At 46.2% G+C, this 15,559-nt stretch overlaps 1 protein-coding gene across 7 annotated transcripts in view; it reads left to right on the top strand.

Moving 5' to 3' along the window:
- The window catches only part of ERI3 (ERI1 exoribonuclease family member 3), a 131,474-nt gene that overhangs the window by 44,993 nt on the left and 70,922 nt on the right, over window positions 1-15,559 (top strand). For all 7 annotated transcript variants that reach the window (XM_079313947.1, XM_079313942.1, XM_079313944.1 and 4 more), the window contains one exon: window positions 6,751-6,823. In XM_079313947.1, coding sequence (XP_079170073.1) covers window positions 6,751-6,823 — 73 coding nt within the window. The remainder of the gene's footprint in view (window positions 1-6,750; window positions 6,824-15,559) is intronic.

Genomic DNA, 15,559 nt, shown 5'->3' with positions numbered 1-15,559 from the left:
GCAACTCCTTTCCTTCCTAGGCATCTGGAGTGGCCTAAGTTACGTTGTGCATCACCACACCTCCTCGGGCCCTGCAGACCCACTGGTGCCTCCATGTGCCATGGTGTGTGCTCTTCTCCTGCATCGTGTCTCTCTTATTACTAATGGAGCATGGATGCATTTTAGCTGCTGGTCAGCCCTCATTAATATCCAGAGATGACAGGTTGACATTTGTAAAGAAGACTTGCATTGACCTTCATGTTGTGCATCGGTGCGGTTGCCATACAGTGCCCTGTGCTGGATGCTTCTCCCTGTGCTGCCTCGGGAATGCATTTGTGTTAGCAAAGGGACCGACTGCTCTGTAACCCTTTGCTGCTGTCAGGAATGCAGGCAGTGTGTCTGCATGTCTCTGCATCCCTCTGCCCATTCCAGGACTGGCTGCTGTAGAGCCTCCATCCATCCCAGTGAATGGGGCTGGGGGGTGTTGGGGTTGCCCTTGTGGCTCCTTGTGGAGGTTTGTTATTTGGGTACTGAAGCCTTAATGAAAGGCAGCTTTATGCCAATAGCAATGACCCGTCTGCTTCCTTTTCCTGGCTCTAGTCTGGGGAAGCAACAGAAGAAAAGGCTGTGCTGCCCAGGTATCCTGAGTGCTGTCAGTTGCCTGTCTCTCCTCCAGCCCACGCCATCCCAGCTTGAGGACTGCTGCAGCCTGCTCAACAATGACATTTATTAACAGAGGGGGGCTTTGAAAAAAGGCAGGCTGCTCCTGCAAAGGCTTCTTGCTGTAACTCTGTCTCCTCTCACCAGCCCGTCTGAGGCAATGGCTGCTGGTGTTGAAATTCATTAGTGTTACCTGACAGGCGATGGAGGCTTGCTCTGTCTGTTCCCACTTCCCTGCTCTCATGTCCCTGCTTCATGCATGCTGATATTTAAAGCTGATGTGTGGCTCATAGGCTTGTTGCACTATGACAAGTCTGGGGGTGGTTGAGAGAACTGAGAGGGTGGAAGGAAAGCAAAGAGGGAGGGAGATAGCACCTGTCTCAGGGTTTCTGTGAAAGCCCAGGGCTTTTCAGACCCTCTCCAGATGTACTGTCTTTTCACAGCCACTGCTTGTGAATTTTAAGTACAGCCATGCAGGTGTGGTTTGTCCTGCACTGATGGGAGGCAGAAAGAGGTGGGACTGTGTGTGCTTGGTGAGAGTCGGGTCCAGTCACCTGACAGGGACTTACCTGATGGAGAGCAAGAGCCAATGGGCTCCTCTGGCCTCTTGGCTGATCTGTGGGGCTGACAAGTGTGAGTGGAGAGTCAGAGGTCTGGCACAGGGTTTGTCCTTCACTTCGAACAGAAGCCTGTTTGCACTGAGCGGCAAAGTGACTCCAGCACTGAGGAGACCCCTCCCTGCCAAAGCTTTCAGTTACACAGGAAAGTTGCCCCAGTCTAACCTGAATTGCTGGGATGAGGGAGTTGGGATTTGGGGATTTTTGTGGAGGTGTATATCAGTGTACTTCAGTTTTTATAGGCTGCAGTGTGGCTTGGGCTGTTCTTTGTGCCTGGGCCACTCTGCTGTGCATGGGTGCTGTGACATTGCCCTGACAGAGACCTCCTGGTCTGGCACTGTGGTTTCGGCAGCCTTCAGCTGCCCTTTTGGGAGGGTATGGGTCTACCTAAACTGCTTTGAATTCCTAGCTTGGCTCCATCTCATGGAAGTGCAGGTTAAGTGCAGACAGATGCAGCTTTGCCTGTTGCGATGCCATTTCTCTGCTAAATCAGTTCAGGTGTCTTAGCAAAGGTTGTTATTCCCTTGCTAGCTTGCGCTGTTGGGAGAGGACACCTAAGCTTTCCTCTTGGCTGGGTAGACATGCCACTCTACATCAAAACAGAGCAGCACCTCTGAGCTGTGTGGTCAAGAATGTTGACCAACCTTGCCTTGAACGAAGGGGCCCAGCTGATGTGGTTTTACAGCTTCTCTGTTTCACCATGGTGCTGTTGTGTGCTTTAACATCAAAGCAGCTTCATTCTTCAATGAAGGATTTCCAAGGCAGGAGCCTGCCAGTGCTCTCCTGTGGAGCCCAATGCACAAGTGTTGGCCAGGACACAATTAAAATGTTCTGCATCTCTTACAATGCAAGGTCTCCAGGGAATGGATTTTTTTGGAAGGTTAAGATCAGGTCTATAAACCCCAAGATTTAATGTCCCTTTATCTTCCCATAGAGGAACTTGTTCTTTTAACTGCCTTGATATCAATATAACCTGTGTATAGCAAGTGGCCCAATTTCTTTGTCTCCTGACATCCTGAACCCAGAAGCAGATGGACGTTAACCAGCTCTGATTAGTTGGGAGAATCAAGCATTAATTTTTTATAAGCCAGAACCACCTGAGTGACGGAAATCAATTATGGCTGCCCCTCCCCCTTCCATATTAATGTGTTGGCTCTGAGCTGAGATGGAGGGACCTGTTGAAACGAGAAACCCCTATTTCTTCGTTTGACCCTCTAGATAATTAGGGTTAAATTGATATGCTATCACACTGGTGACACATTTTATCTGCCTCTGTTTATACAAGAGGATACAATAGTGGAGGAAGGACCAATTTGTGCCCTGCTTTAGCTAACCAGACTGAGATAAAAGGTGTCACTAGTATGATAACGTTCTTGCCTCATGCTCCTTTATTGTTGCTCAATTTGCCTTTTTTTTTAATCCTGTTCTTTTTCTTTCAGTTCCCTTGGTCATATTTTAACTCCATGCCATCGCATAATGACGCCCTGCTAAATGTGTGTGGAGATAGGCAACTCTGGCTGACAGCCTTCCCTGATAACCAAATTCCAGCCCATCCATCACTAGGCTGCTCTCCCTAACTTAAGGAAAGTGATAACTAAAGCAAGGCCGTTTATCACCGCTGAGCTGTGTGCTTCTTTCTGCCTTGGAGAGAGCTGGCTTCAACAGCAGGAATGCAGCCATGTCACCTCACCTCCTATTTGCCTCCCGTTCATCTCCAGGCCCCATTTACCCTGCAGGGTGGTGAAGCAGAGCTGGATGGAAATCTGAGCCTGGGGTGGTGAAAGCTCTCTGGAAATGGTGCAGAGTTGCTACTGCTGACCATGGTCTAAGAAGTACTCAGACTTAGCTGGTGGAGGCGAGTGTGCTACCTGATGTCTCTTGCTCTCAAATGCTCACTGCATTTTGGGAGCAGGCAGAAGTTATTTGCTCCCATCTCTGCTTTTGGGAGGACAGAGCACCAGAGCTGCATTGGAGGCTGGAAAATCCCACAGCCATTTGCAAGTTTCTCTGTATTGAATGCAGTTTGGCTGATGGGGTAGTTTTTGAAAGCCTGCTTCCTTCCCAAGGAGTGAGATCTTCAGTGTTTGGGAAGCCAGTTAGAAGACGTCATTCAAAAACTGGAAAGATCATGGGATGTTGAATGCAGCAAAATGTGCCATAATTTTTCTTCTCTCTTACCTGAGGGAGGGCCAAATCCTGAGCTCTCTGCTAAAGCAAAGCTACCCTCAGTGAGCAGGTTTGTTTCTGGCAAGAGCAAGAAACTGTACTGAGCATAAAAGCTTATTTATCAAATAAGTGAATGCTCAAGTGAACGATGGCTCACATAAATAGACATGCTTCCTTGGTAAGGCCATGGTACTTCTGTTCCCCAGGACAGTCACAGATATGCCTTATTCAGTCCAGCCTGGACAGGATGATAGAGAAACCCCTGCCTTGTCACCAGGCTGAAGAGTGTGGGGGACCACTGCAGGTGACAGTCTTGGAGCTGGGGAAAAGATTTTTCAGGAGTATTTTCCTGCCTGTAACTACCAGAAAACCTGGATTTTGTGCAGCAAAAGCCTCTGGTTCCCTGTGCCAGGAGTGCTGCATATTCAGACTAGATCACACTCTTGTAGCAGTCCTTTGCTAATCCTTGCTCAGTGGCTGTGATCTCAGTGGCCTGGAGCCACCAGGGCTGCATCTTCCACCTCAGGGATAGACTTATGTTTTGGTCTGTGCTGCTGATAGCCTGCCCAGGTTATAACATGAGTGTTGGTCTCCTGGTGCTTGAAAAACTTGAAACCCCTCTGCTGCTGACAAGAATGAGGGGAGCACAGGCTTGGAGGGGGAGGGGGAATGTCCTGAGGTCACACAGCTTCACAGGCAGTTTCTGGGGTTGTTACTTGTTTGCAAAAATGCGTCATTTATTTAGTTGACATATTTATTTGGAGCATTTATTTTCTCCAATTAAAGACCCACTGTCCAGCGCCCAGGGCACACTGCCATCAGTCTCAGGGTGAAAATAGAACCCAACTGTCCAGTTTGTTGGGCCTTTTGGTCCCACAGGGACAGCAGTGCTTTAGATGTCATTCGTTGCACTGGGTGGTTTGCTGTCAATTCCTGTGGTTAACAAGAACAATGCTGCTCTCACTTTTTCTGGGCTCTATCCAGATGTTAGGTAAATTGATAATTTTTCTTCTAACTGGAGCTAGGCTGCAACCTGTATTAATGAAAGCCTCTTGCGTTTGGAGGAGAAACTTAATTTCTTGTAACATACCTTTTGCTAACTTCTGTCATTATCCTTGCTAGCTAGATGTGAGCAGACTCAATTGAGCTTATCAAGTGCCTTTATTTAGACAGTTGTTTGTTTTAGATTGTTCCTTTTCTTGTGATATTTCTTGGTATGGGCACCAGCAAAAAGCAGATTTTCTGAAGAAAGAGCTTTCTCAGTATGCTGCTTGGGGCTGGTTGGGTCTGTTCAACTAAGGGATGTTATGGACATCTGTGTAATGGCTGTAAAATGCATGGGCCAGGCTGCTGTTTGTGTGGTAGTGTGCAGTTGTGAGGAGTGACTCCAGGTGCTTTATTTAAGCACGATGGCATCAGATGAGCTGTGCCCAGGGATGGGACTGTGCTGTTAATTTGCACTACTTGCCTGCAAAACACCATGGCCCTGCTCTTTGCAGGCTCATTCTTTTGAAGCCTTCCTGCTTTCAAAGATATTCCTTTGGATAATCTTATTCAAATCTGCTTGCATGGCCTAAATGATTGGTCTTAAATCATCATATGTACATCTTCTCAAGGCCAGGCATTTGACTTTGGCACAGAAAGTCTATTACTTTCTTAGCCTAAGCAGGGCAAAGGTAGTACAGAGGTGGGTCCCAGTGTATGCTGGCTCTGTTGGCCATATATTCCCAAGAGATTCCTCTGGATATGTTTCCCAGCTACCTTTCTTTTCTTTGAATAGAAATGGAGGAGTCACCAAGACCAGACTGCTCTGGTACTGCACTACCCTGGGTCTCCCATTATCTGCAAGTGTATGTGTTCCTCCTTCCTCTCCTTACTTGGGGAAATATCTGGAGAGATGCTTCTGTGTTCACCAAAGGGTTTGGAGCTGGGCTGACCACTCAGGTACTCCCTGGGATACTGATGGTGCACCTTGGGGGTGTTTACCTTGTGTCTGCTTCTCACCAGAACTTGTTCCTGTATTTCAGTCTTGAGTCTGAAGACTAGTCTGGACTATTCACTCTTTCCTCCTTGGAGAGCAGAAGATTTTGCCCTGGTCATGGTGGTCTGTTCGGGTGTTTGAGCGGCTGATGCTGGCACTTACAGCTCTTCCTCCTCCCCTACAGTCTCCTCCTACAGCCCCATGTGCCTGAGGGAGCTGGGAGATTCCCCACCCTCTCTGTTTGCAAAAGATGATTTCTGGGGTTGTGACTTTTAACATGCACAAACAGCACTAATTTAGTCATTTATTTAGTTGACATATTTATTTGGGATGTTCCTTTGCTTCACTTAAAGATCCTGTGACCAGTGCCCCAGGCATGCTCAGCAGTGTGTGAATGAACGAGATCCATCAATTACTCTTGATCAGATCAAAGTGGCCAGGAAATACTCACATAACTCATGTCCCTGCACAGGCTTGGCTGGAGCCACACAGTTTGCAACTCAGCGTTCCCCAGCTGAGGGGCACATCCTCCCTCCCCTGCAAACACATTGGGATTGGCCCAGTGTGGGAGCAGCAGCTTTCCTGAGGTGCTGCTGTCCCTTCAGCAATCCACCCTCCCTTACTGGTGCTGTTTTGTTTTGAGCCTGTTCCACTGGTTTGCCGTAGGAAGGGAGAGGATCAATAGTGTGCTCAGAGCTCTGGCTGCTGTGCTTACATCCCTAGTGTGACAGTGGTGAAGCAAGGATTCACCTTGTATCTTCAGAGTTGTGTAAGCTCTCCTTCCAAGCACCTGCTTGGAAAACAGCCTCTGCTTTTTTAGCCCTACAGCTTTGCTATCCAAAAAATGAATGCTTTGGTGCCTCCTTCCCTCCTTCATATCTCTTTTTATATTTTAACCATAAAGGCCAAATGGAGAAGCTCAGGGCATGACAGGTGAATTGTCAGTCCTTCTGTCTGCCCTGTAAGCTGCTGGCAGAGCAGGATGGTTTTGCAGGGATTTGTGATGGGTCTGCTTAGCCATGGACAGCCTGGATACTCCAGTCGTGTTTGTGTGTTAGCCAGTGTGGAGAAGAGCTGAGTGCTGTACTTGTGCACACAGTTGTTCAAAATGTTTAGTGTAAAAGGTTTCAGCAGCCTGGATATGCCTGGATGTGTGTAAGTCTTAAGCCAAGCTGTACTCTCATGTGTTTTTTTTGCCAAGAGCGATGGTATTTCTGATGTGCAGCATGATGTTACAGCAGGTTGGGAGAGTCTTTTCCATCTCTGAACAAAATGCACTTAAGAAAACAGAGTTTGTGTTGTCAAGGCACTGATTGAATCAAACTTGCTCTCTCTTCTCTCTTACAGGTTACCAGGACAATGCCAGTACTTAGGGCTGCCGGTTGCTGATTACTTCAAACAGTGGATTAATCTGAAAAAGGTACTTCTGTGCAAACTGCTATGGTCCCTATCTCCCTGTCTCCCTCCTCCCCTTGTCCTTCACTTTTCCTCTTTAAGGAGGTGTCTAATAACTACTGCTGTTTTGCATTGAAATGAGTTATTTTGTTAGAAGCTGGGCTGAGCTGAGTCCTCCAGCTCCCTATTGTATCTCCTCTAATAGAGTCTTACTGTACTTGATGGGATGTGTTCTGCAGCTGGGGAGAATCCCATTGTGGCAGGCACAGTGCAATGTCTCTGCATAATATTGGGATTCTCTGAGACCCCTTTTCAGTGAAGGTTGTGTTGTCACCAGTACTGCTGACTTTGTTTTGTTTTGCAGTTGTGTAAGGCTCCTAGGAGCATGGCTCCCATCAGATGAAATTCTGGTTAATAAATGTTGAAATACTCCAATATAAAAATCAGCATTTCTCTTTGTGGTATGAGGAAAGGGAGTTGTCTCAGCAGCATATCCACCTACGAAATCAGTGATCACTTTGCTAAGCAAATTGCCTTGGACTGAGTACTGTCTGATGCATTGTCTTTTGCTCCATGCCTTCACTGGCTGGTTAAGAAGCAGCATGCTGTGCATCCACAAGGATTCCTGGCACAGCTGCTTCATCTGCACAGAAAAAGTGGTGATGCCATAAGGCACAAACCCAAGTGGGAAGAAAAGAACAAGTATGATTACAAGCAGGAGCAGGGTGAGGGAGAAGGCTGCGGTCTGTGCACAAGAGAAATTGGGGTGATCCTCCTGATTAAAGCTTTAGATGAGTAAGATTCCCTTCCCCATCCAATTTAGTGCTTTATTTGGGTTTCTGCGCCTTTTCCTGGTAATTAAGGGTCTCAGTAAGTGGAATTTTCTTATAAACAGCTCATTGTTCTTGCAGGCTTTTCTTTTGTTCTTTTCTTTATTTATTGTTTTAAATGGAAGTGTGAGTGACAGGCTGAGCGGCCGCAAAAGGACAATTTGCATGATCTGTTCCGTCAAATAGGGTAGAACATGAACATAACAAGGGATGCTGGCAGCACATTCCTGGCTGAACTTGTCAAAGGGTCTTGTATTTCCCTGCTGTCAGAGCAAATCTTTTGGCTGATTGCTGGTCCTTGGTAAATGAAATCTGAAAGCACATTGGGGCATTCTGCAGTTCAGTGACCATTAATGATCGCCATTTGAAGTTCACTAAACTTCCGGTGAATGGATAGCAGCTATATAACCAGCAGGTTGATGGCTGCAGAATAATAATACTCAAAAAAAAAAAATTCCCTGTGTACTGTGATGTTTGCTAAGAAGTAGGTTGATCCAGCCATACTCCTCCTCTGGGCCTCAGGATGAATGACTTATGGCACTTTCCCATAGTTCAAGGCTCCTGGATTTAACGTGTTAGGAGCTGGGATTCATCATTATGTAGATGTCCAGGCAAGTGTGTCTTCCTTGAGGTGAGCATTCATGTATTTCATGTCAGCAAATACTCTGATGGTTAGCTGAGGGCTGCAGAGCTAAAGGCAGGAGCAGGAGGGAAGTTGTTACAGTGAAGTGTTCCCCTATGCAGCTCACTGAAAGGGTGACATGCTGAGCATGTAGGATGGGGGCACGTGGGCTGGGTTGTCCTCCTCTGCAGATGTGTTACTTGGAAAGTAAAGGTTCAACCTCCTTCAGATTGTGCAGGAAAGAGAATGTGAGAGAGAAATGTCGATCTTCTTTCAACCCCTCTAGTCCCTTAAAAATAATCAAGTTTTTCTGGCACTTCAATACTTGACACCCTCTGAACACGGAATGGTTCCAAGGACCCTGCATCCCTCTGGGAAGTGACCCGTGTTGCAGAGGGCAGTAGCCTTGTGCCTTGTGGCTAAGGAGCTGCTTCTCCTGGGTCTTGCATTTACCCTGGGGTGGTGATCTTTCTGTGCCACACTCTGCTTTCAGGTACTTGTGGGGCAACTGCCATGTATTTTCACGAGAGAGAATTTCTCAACCTAGATAACTGATTCTATCCAAGCAGATGGACCCAGTGGAGTCTCTATTGAATGAGCTCCCAGTGTGAGACAGATAAGAGTGGACAGGTAACTAGCCCCCCACTCTTCCCTGCATAGCTCTGGTGGCCTTTTTTCTCCTCCCTCTGGCACATTCCTGATTTAGAAGTATCTCCTAGGCTGAGTCTGCCTCTGATCTCATCCATGAAGTAAGTGAAGGTGTTGGAGGGTAGGTGGGGCTTGCAGTGTGAAACTGATGATTTCTAGGTCATGGATAATGCAGACACTTGAATGTTTCAGATCTCAAGAAAACAGGCACATGTAACAGTAGTTTCCTGAAGGATGACCCCACCTTCACCTGCTGTATCTTCTTTGAGCCTTTGCTTATGAGCAGTGGTAACAAGAGGACATTTCTGAATTAGGGAGCTCCTGCTGCAACCACCAGGCAATGCTGAAGTAGGATTACACACAGACAAGTGTGTGTACCAATGTGTATTGCAGTAGCAACAAAATAGGTTCCAGATTCCTCTGCAGATGCACACACAGCTTCAGGTTCTCTTTGTCTCCATTTTGTAGCATTTTAAAAAACAGTCCCTGGTCTGGACTCCCCCTGCCAAAGTGTGGGATGCTCCAGAGCTCAGCAGATCTTCTTCCTGCACTGGTGAGGGAGTCTTTCTCAGAGTTCATTTGCCAATAAGCTTCTGTTTTCACTGCTGTACTGCAGGAGCAGTTGAGGTGAGAACTTTGTGCCTGCAGGCAGCTCTCACAGTTTCCTAAACCTGCCTCTGGGGCAAGCTGGAGATAGGAATTGCCCCCAGTAGCTGTCACACTTGCTTTGCCTCAGGCAGGCCTTGTTGGATTGATCTTGGGTGGTGGTGTGCTCCACATGTGACCACTGCAATGGTGGCCACAGTGTCTTGGGATCTGTAAAAAAGCCTTCTGTGGAGGAGATGGGGGGAGGGAAAAGCTGCCTGTGCACTTGACCATGTTTGTTGAAGTTTTACCTTGCCCTGTGCACCCCCCAAGCCTGCTAATGCATCCCTTCTGTCAAGCCTGATCGGTGTTTGCTGACATTTTTAATGTCACTGAGCGATCTTGTATCTCTAGTGAACTGTCAGTGTGGAGCTGACTCGGGGCAGAGAGTTTATCATGTTCTTCACTTCGATTAGCTCAGCCTTGTGGGAGGGGAGCAGAAAGCAGAGGAGGCTTTCTTTGAATGCTGCAACATTTCAGATATCCCCCTAAACCATCTCAATCGAGAGCCACCATCCCATCTGCCAGTTCTCCTTAGGTACCTGTCATGTTGATCTGCAGAGGCCCTGTGGGTTGGGACTGGGGTGCAGAACCTGACTGACATCACTGGAGCCGGATGCTCAGGGTGGAAATAACAGAGAGTGCTTCATGTCAGGAGAGAGGGCCACCAGTGGAGTAATGTGTGCAGAAAGCAGGGGGCCATGGGTCAAGATTTATGGAAAAAGGAAAGCTGCTGTAGCTAGAAAACTATAACCAAGCTGCTACCCCAAGAGAATCCTCAGGTAGCCTGGCTAAATCCATTCTAACACAAGGATCAGCTCTCATTTGCCGCTCTTTGCTCTTTCAGGATCCTCTGTGATTTGTTTTCCAGGTCCCTAACTGGAGTTAGCAGCATGTTTGGTCCTGTGGTGAATCGTCACCCCTGGGGCTGGAAGAGTGCTGTGTTAGGCTGAGGACACAGTGCCTGCAATCACAGGGTGTCAAGAGCCTGGGAGTGGGAAACCCAGCAGGCAGTAGGAGTTGTCAGCACCACTGGGCTGGGGGCATATTACTGAAGGGAGTGCTGTTTAAAGGAGGGAGGAGGTAGAAGAAGAGGGGTGAAGATAGTTTTTCTTACAATAAGCTTGTGCAAGAATGTTAGAAAGATGATGAGGGATCATCATTTGGCCAGACCAGATATGTAACCTAAATTATCTTTATGCCAGAAGCCAAGTAGCCAATGTTTGCAGGTGTAACAGGGAGACCATGACTTGAGTCAGCTTTCTCTGATTCCCAGCAATTGTCTCCTCAAGAACTGGGAGCTGTCCCTGGACCACTGTATCTGGTACCCACTGTTTTTACCATGGCTATCTACCACAAACTTGTACACACTTTTTTGAATCTGCTCATGCTTTCAGTTTCTACATATCCTGTGGCAATGACTTTTGCTCTTTAATTATGCATCAATTATACTCTGTTTACTCATACATTGTGTGAAGATGCAGGTCCCTTTGTTTCTTTTAAACCTATTGTCAGATCATTTTCTTGGACCTAGGTCTTGCATTGTATGAAAGAACACGTTTCTAGTTCTTCATGGTGTTATTCTTGATTTGAGATGTTAGTCATATTCTTGCTCGATTGTCTTTTCCAGCACAGCAAAACTTGTTGGAAGGCTGGAACAAAGGCACTTCTGGGCTCTGTGACTCTAGAACTGGCTTGTGGAAGTTATTCTTAGCATGTGTACACTATCCCGATCTTCCATTTATTTTCTGGATGTTTTGCAGTTGAGTGTTTTATTTATCCACAAAGGGTTTGGTTTATTCCTTGTTTCTCAAATTATATTTTATTATTTTTTTCAAAGAAGACAATCTTCATACCATCACAGAGCTGTCCCTTTCTCCGCACAGCTATCCTGGCACCTTTGACCATCTCTGATTTCTGTTCAGAGGGTGCAGCATGTCTTTAGATACAGTAATAGTGGCTGCTTTAGGAGTGACAGAAAATTGGTCTTAGTTTGACATCCCCCTGAAATTCAGGGGAGTTTTTGTGAAAGGCAAGAGTGGAATGATGTGTGTGAATAAATGCAAATTTCCTTCTCTGGTCATGATGAAACTGGGTTGACAGAGCCTTGGGGAGCACAAAGTGACCATGCTGGGATGCTGTGGTTGTGCACAGAGCTGGTCCTTTCCAGGGTCAGCCTTTATTGATCTGTAGTTCCTGTTTGGAAACAAAACTGTTAATACACATTCACAAATGTTTTAAGGTCACCTACTTGCATTGTGAAGTGTGTCAGAGGAAGCATGTAATAGGAGGTTTTTGTTAATATTTGGTTACTAGAAATAAACGCATCTTAAACAAACAAAGATTTGCTAACAGCTTTCTGTCTCTCCACTGAATTAACAATTCCTTCTTCCTTTGGGATGGGAGGAGGGGCTCTGAGTACTTCTCAGGCACTTGGTGCTGAAGTGTCTTGAGTGCTTTGGATGAAGATCATTGAAATGGGTGAGAAATGGTTTATGTGTTAACCCATATATTTGGAAGTTGCTTTTGTGAGGTCTAACTTCTTGAGGACTTAGAATGATTGTTATAAATTTCCTGTTTATTGAGTTACTGGCTGCAGGGAATATAAAATGCCTGGTAAGGTTAGAAATGCCAGAGGAGGACTCCTCAGGCAAAGCGCTTCATGGCCAGAGCATCAAGCACATAAATGTTAAATAATAAATGTTAAATGAATAAATGTTGCCTCCTAACTGTGGAGAGCTGTGCCCAGGGCTTTGCTGGTTTGCTGCACAGGTGCCTGTCCTGAGACTCTGTCAAAACTTTCTTCAGTGGGACCTGGACTTGCTGGATTCCTCACCTCAGTCTCAGAGGGCAGAAATGGGAGAGGTTGTAAAAGGAAACACAAGGAGAAGTGTGACTCTGGGGCTAGGGAAGTAAGGGTATCTCTTTCACAGAGATGAGGAAAGTCTGTGGAATAGCATTGGTTCATAGCTGGAAGGAAATGGAAGGAGTTGCTTATAACAGCAAAATGACAGTGTTTAATAAATACTTTGCTCTGTATTTGAAGAAAGGCAGAGGTTGCCATATTGCTGAGCAAGAGGTTTGCTGTTAAACACAATTTTCTGATAAAGTCAAGTGGTGAATTGGTTGGCATTTTGCATAGCTGGTTTAAAGGAGTTTTAAAGAGCTGGCTGAGATGCCCTGGACTATTAATAAGTCTTTGAACATGGAGGAAGTTCTAGAGGACTGGAAGAAAGCTAATGTTGTACCAGTAATTTAGAAGGGCAAATGGGATGACCGATGAAGTAATTATAGCCCTATCATCTTGACATTAATTCTGGGCAAAGTAATGAAAAGCCAGATATCATAGTTGATTAATAAAGAATGAAAAGAGGGTAATATAATGCCAATCAATGTGGATTTATGGAAACTAGATCTTTTTCAAACTAACTTGATATTTTTTTTATGAGAATACATGTTTGGTTGATAAAGGTAACCACGTCAATGTAATATACTTCTGGAAGGCATTTGACTTGGTACCTTATGACATTTTGATTAAGAAACAAGAGTGATACAAAATCAACATGGCACACATTACATTGATTAAGAAAGAGCAAACTGACAGCTCCTAGCATTTAATTGTAAATGGATAATCATCATGGAGTGCATGTCTTCCTAGTGGGGTCCCACAGGGATCTATTTCTCAGACCTCTTGTATTTAACACTTTTGTCAATGCCCTGAAAGAAAACATAAAAATCATTTTCGATAACTTGTGCAGATACTACATCTAGAAGGTGGTTGCTATTGGATTTATAAACAGGCAGTGGTGAGGAGGAGCAGAGGGGATGGATCATTTCTTTCCTTGGGTCTGGTTTGACCAGTATACGATGTTGGATCTCATCTGCATCAGAAAGAATTCTGGAAACTTGAAGACTGGATGAAAACTGCAAGACCAGAGGAGCACTCGCCATGCAGTAACAACACTGGGAGCCATTTAGGGTACCTGAGAAGGGTAAGGGCTGTAGTTGCCAAGTATCTAAAGAGAGAGCCAAGATGTGACAAGAGGTTCCTTCACGGAAGCAGACAAAAGCATACGCAGTTCCAGTTCCTGGAAGCCAAAGCAAGGTAATTCAGGTGCAGATCTTTACAGTGTGGGGTAATTAACCGTTTTAACAACTTACCGAGGGCTGTGGTGAATTATCCAGCTCAGGAGGGAAGGCTTTTTTCCTAAGAATATCAGCTGTGGTTCAGACAGGAACCTGGGGCAGTGCTGTGGCTTGTGCAGGTCAGGCCAGCCGATCATGGCTGTTTCTTCTACCGTGATGATCTTTGCCCGTCCGTCTCCACAGCTCTGGCTGCTCTGTTCCCTTGCAGTGAGAGCACTCTCGAGGGTTCCTGGCTTAGGGAGCACAGACAGCACCAACACCAACCAAGGCTGGCAATGGAGTGGGAAGCATCCTGGAGAATGTGGCACCTTTGGCATGGGCAGAGGAACCCTCCTGGTCCAGGACTGGAGCACAGCAGCCATCCACGGCTTCTCCTTTAAATCTGTCGTGCAGCTGTCTGAACTCTGAAATTTCTTTCACTCTCTCCCTCGCCTTGTTAACATGTGTTGCCTTTGGGGTAATCAGGGAAAAAATATTATGTCCTTTTACAATTACCGGGTTTTGGAATATTAAAATGTCTCTCTGCATCGGCAGTGTTATTTTGATTGGTATTCTAACCTTTGACTAGCCCATAAAGCGAGCCGCTCTTCAAGCCAATATTGCGGGACTGAAATTTAATTCCGAAATGATTCCAGATAATAGGGAGACAGATAATATATGCATGAAGGATATTATGTTTGGACTAAATGCAGCAGGGCCAGGGCTTGGGAGTTGAATAATAGCCCAGAGTGAGTTATAATCTGTGGGACAGAAATACCTTACTGTCAGGGCCAGGAGAGGAACTCTTAAATCAAAGGGAGGGAGATGAGGAGGGAGTTGAGGATAGTCATCTCAACGGGAAAGGGCATCCAGGAGAGGCCTTAAAGGAGCAGCCCTTTCTGTCCTTCAGCAGAGCAACCTGTCCTTCCTTCTTACTTAAGGAGTGCCGTGTGAAAACATACTTCCAAGGAAAACCAATAGGCAGGGCATTCTGGAAGTTCTTGGCAGTGTTTTCCCTTTTGTCTTCCTGGATTCATTAGGAGAAGGTACAACATGGTTTGATGTCTCAGTTTCCCTACAAGTTGTAGCCAGATGAACTGAGGGGTTGTTGTTGTGGTTGGATTGCAATACATGCTAAGGTAGAGTGCTCACATAATATAGAGTAATCATCAGGGTTGGTTTTGATATCCACTTTCACATTAAACAAGGAAAACATAGGCACAGTGTGTGGGCTACATGCACAGTAGTTGTTGTTCAGGGCTCTTCCCCCAACGTTCTCAGCCTGGGGCTCACTGCCAGGGAAGGCTGTCTCCCTCCCTTTGAGCTCTGCCTAAGCTGGTGACTGGAGACACAGAGTAGAAGTATCTTCTGTGACAGTAGAGGTGCAAATTCAGTAGCATTTAAACACTGGAGGCTTTAAGAAACAGCACCTCCCTCTGGACTCTCTAACAGAGCAGGGAAGTTGAGGTTTCTGCTATGTACTCCTCTACAAGTGGCACTTTGTGCTTTACCAGCAGCTTCCAAGCGTGATGGAATAGTCAGCAGGATACTCTCCACTCTGCAGTAGCTCAGTCCTGTAACTTAACCTGCTGGGCAAAGTGTTGGGAGCTTTCTGCAGCTAGACTTGGCAGAGCATTGTGGATCACCGTGCTGCCAGCTGTCCTGGGAGGAGGGGAACTGAGATAGAGAATGATGTCTGCCAGTGGGTGACACAAACCCAGGTCGATATAACAGGCTTTGGCTCAGTGGCATGAGCTGATAGTTTCAAAGTAATGATCCCAGCCTCACATTTAGTTTCCTTTCCTTTCCTTGTAGTCTCAGGAACTGGCCTTGCTACATCTGAGAGGGGCTCTAGATGCAGCCTGGAGGCTTCACTGGTTTTGGATGACTT

The sequence above is a fragment of the Erithacus rubecula genome (assembly GCF_903797595.1).
Source record: "Erithacus rubecula genome assembly, chromosome: 10".
In the NCBI taxonomy this organism is placed as follows: Eukaryota; Metazoa; Chordata; class Aves; order Passeriformes; family Muscicapidae; genus Erithacus; species Erithacus rubecula.
This window is presented reverse-complemented; position numbering and strand designations above follow the sequence as displayed.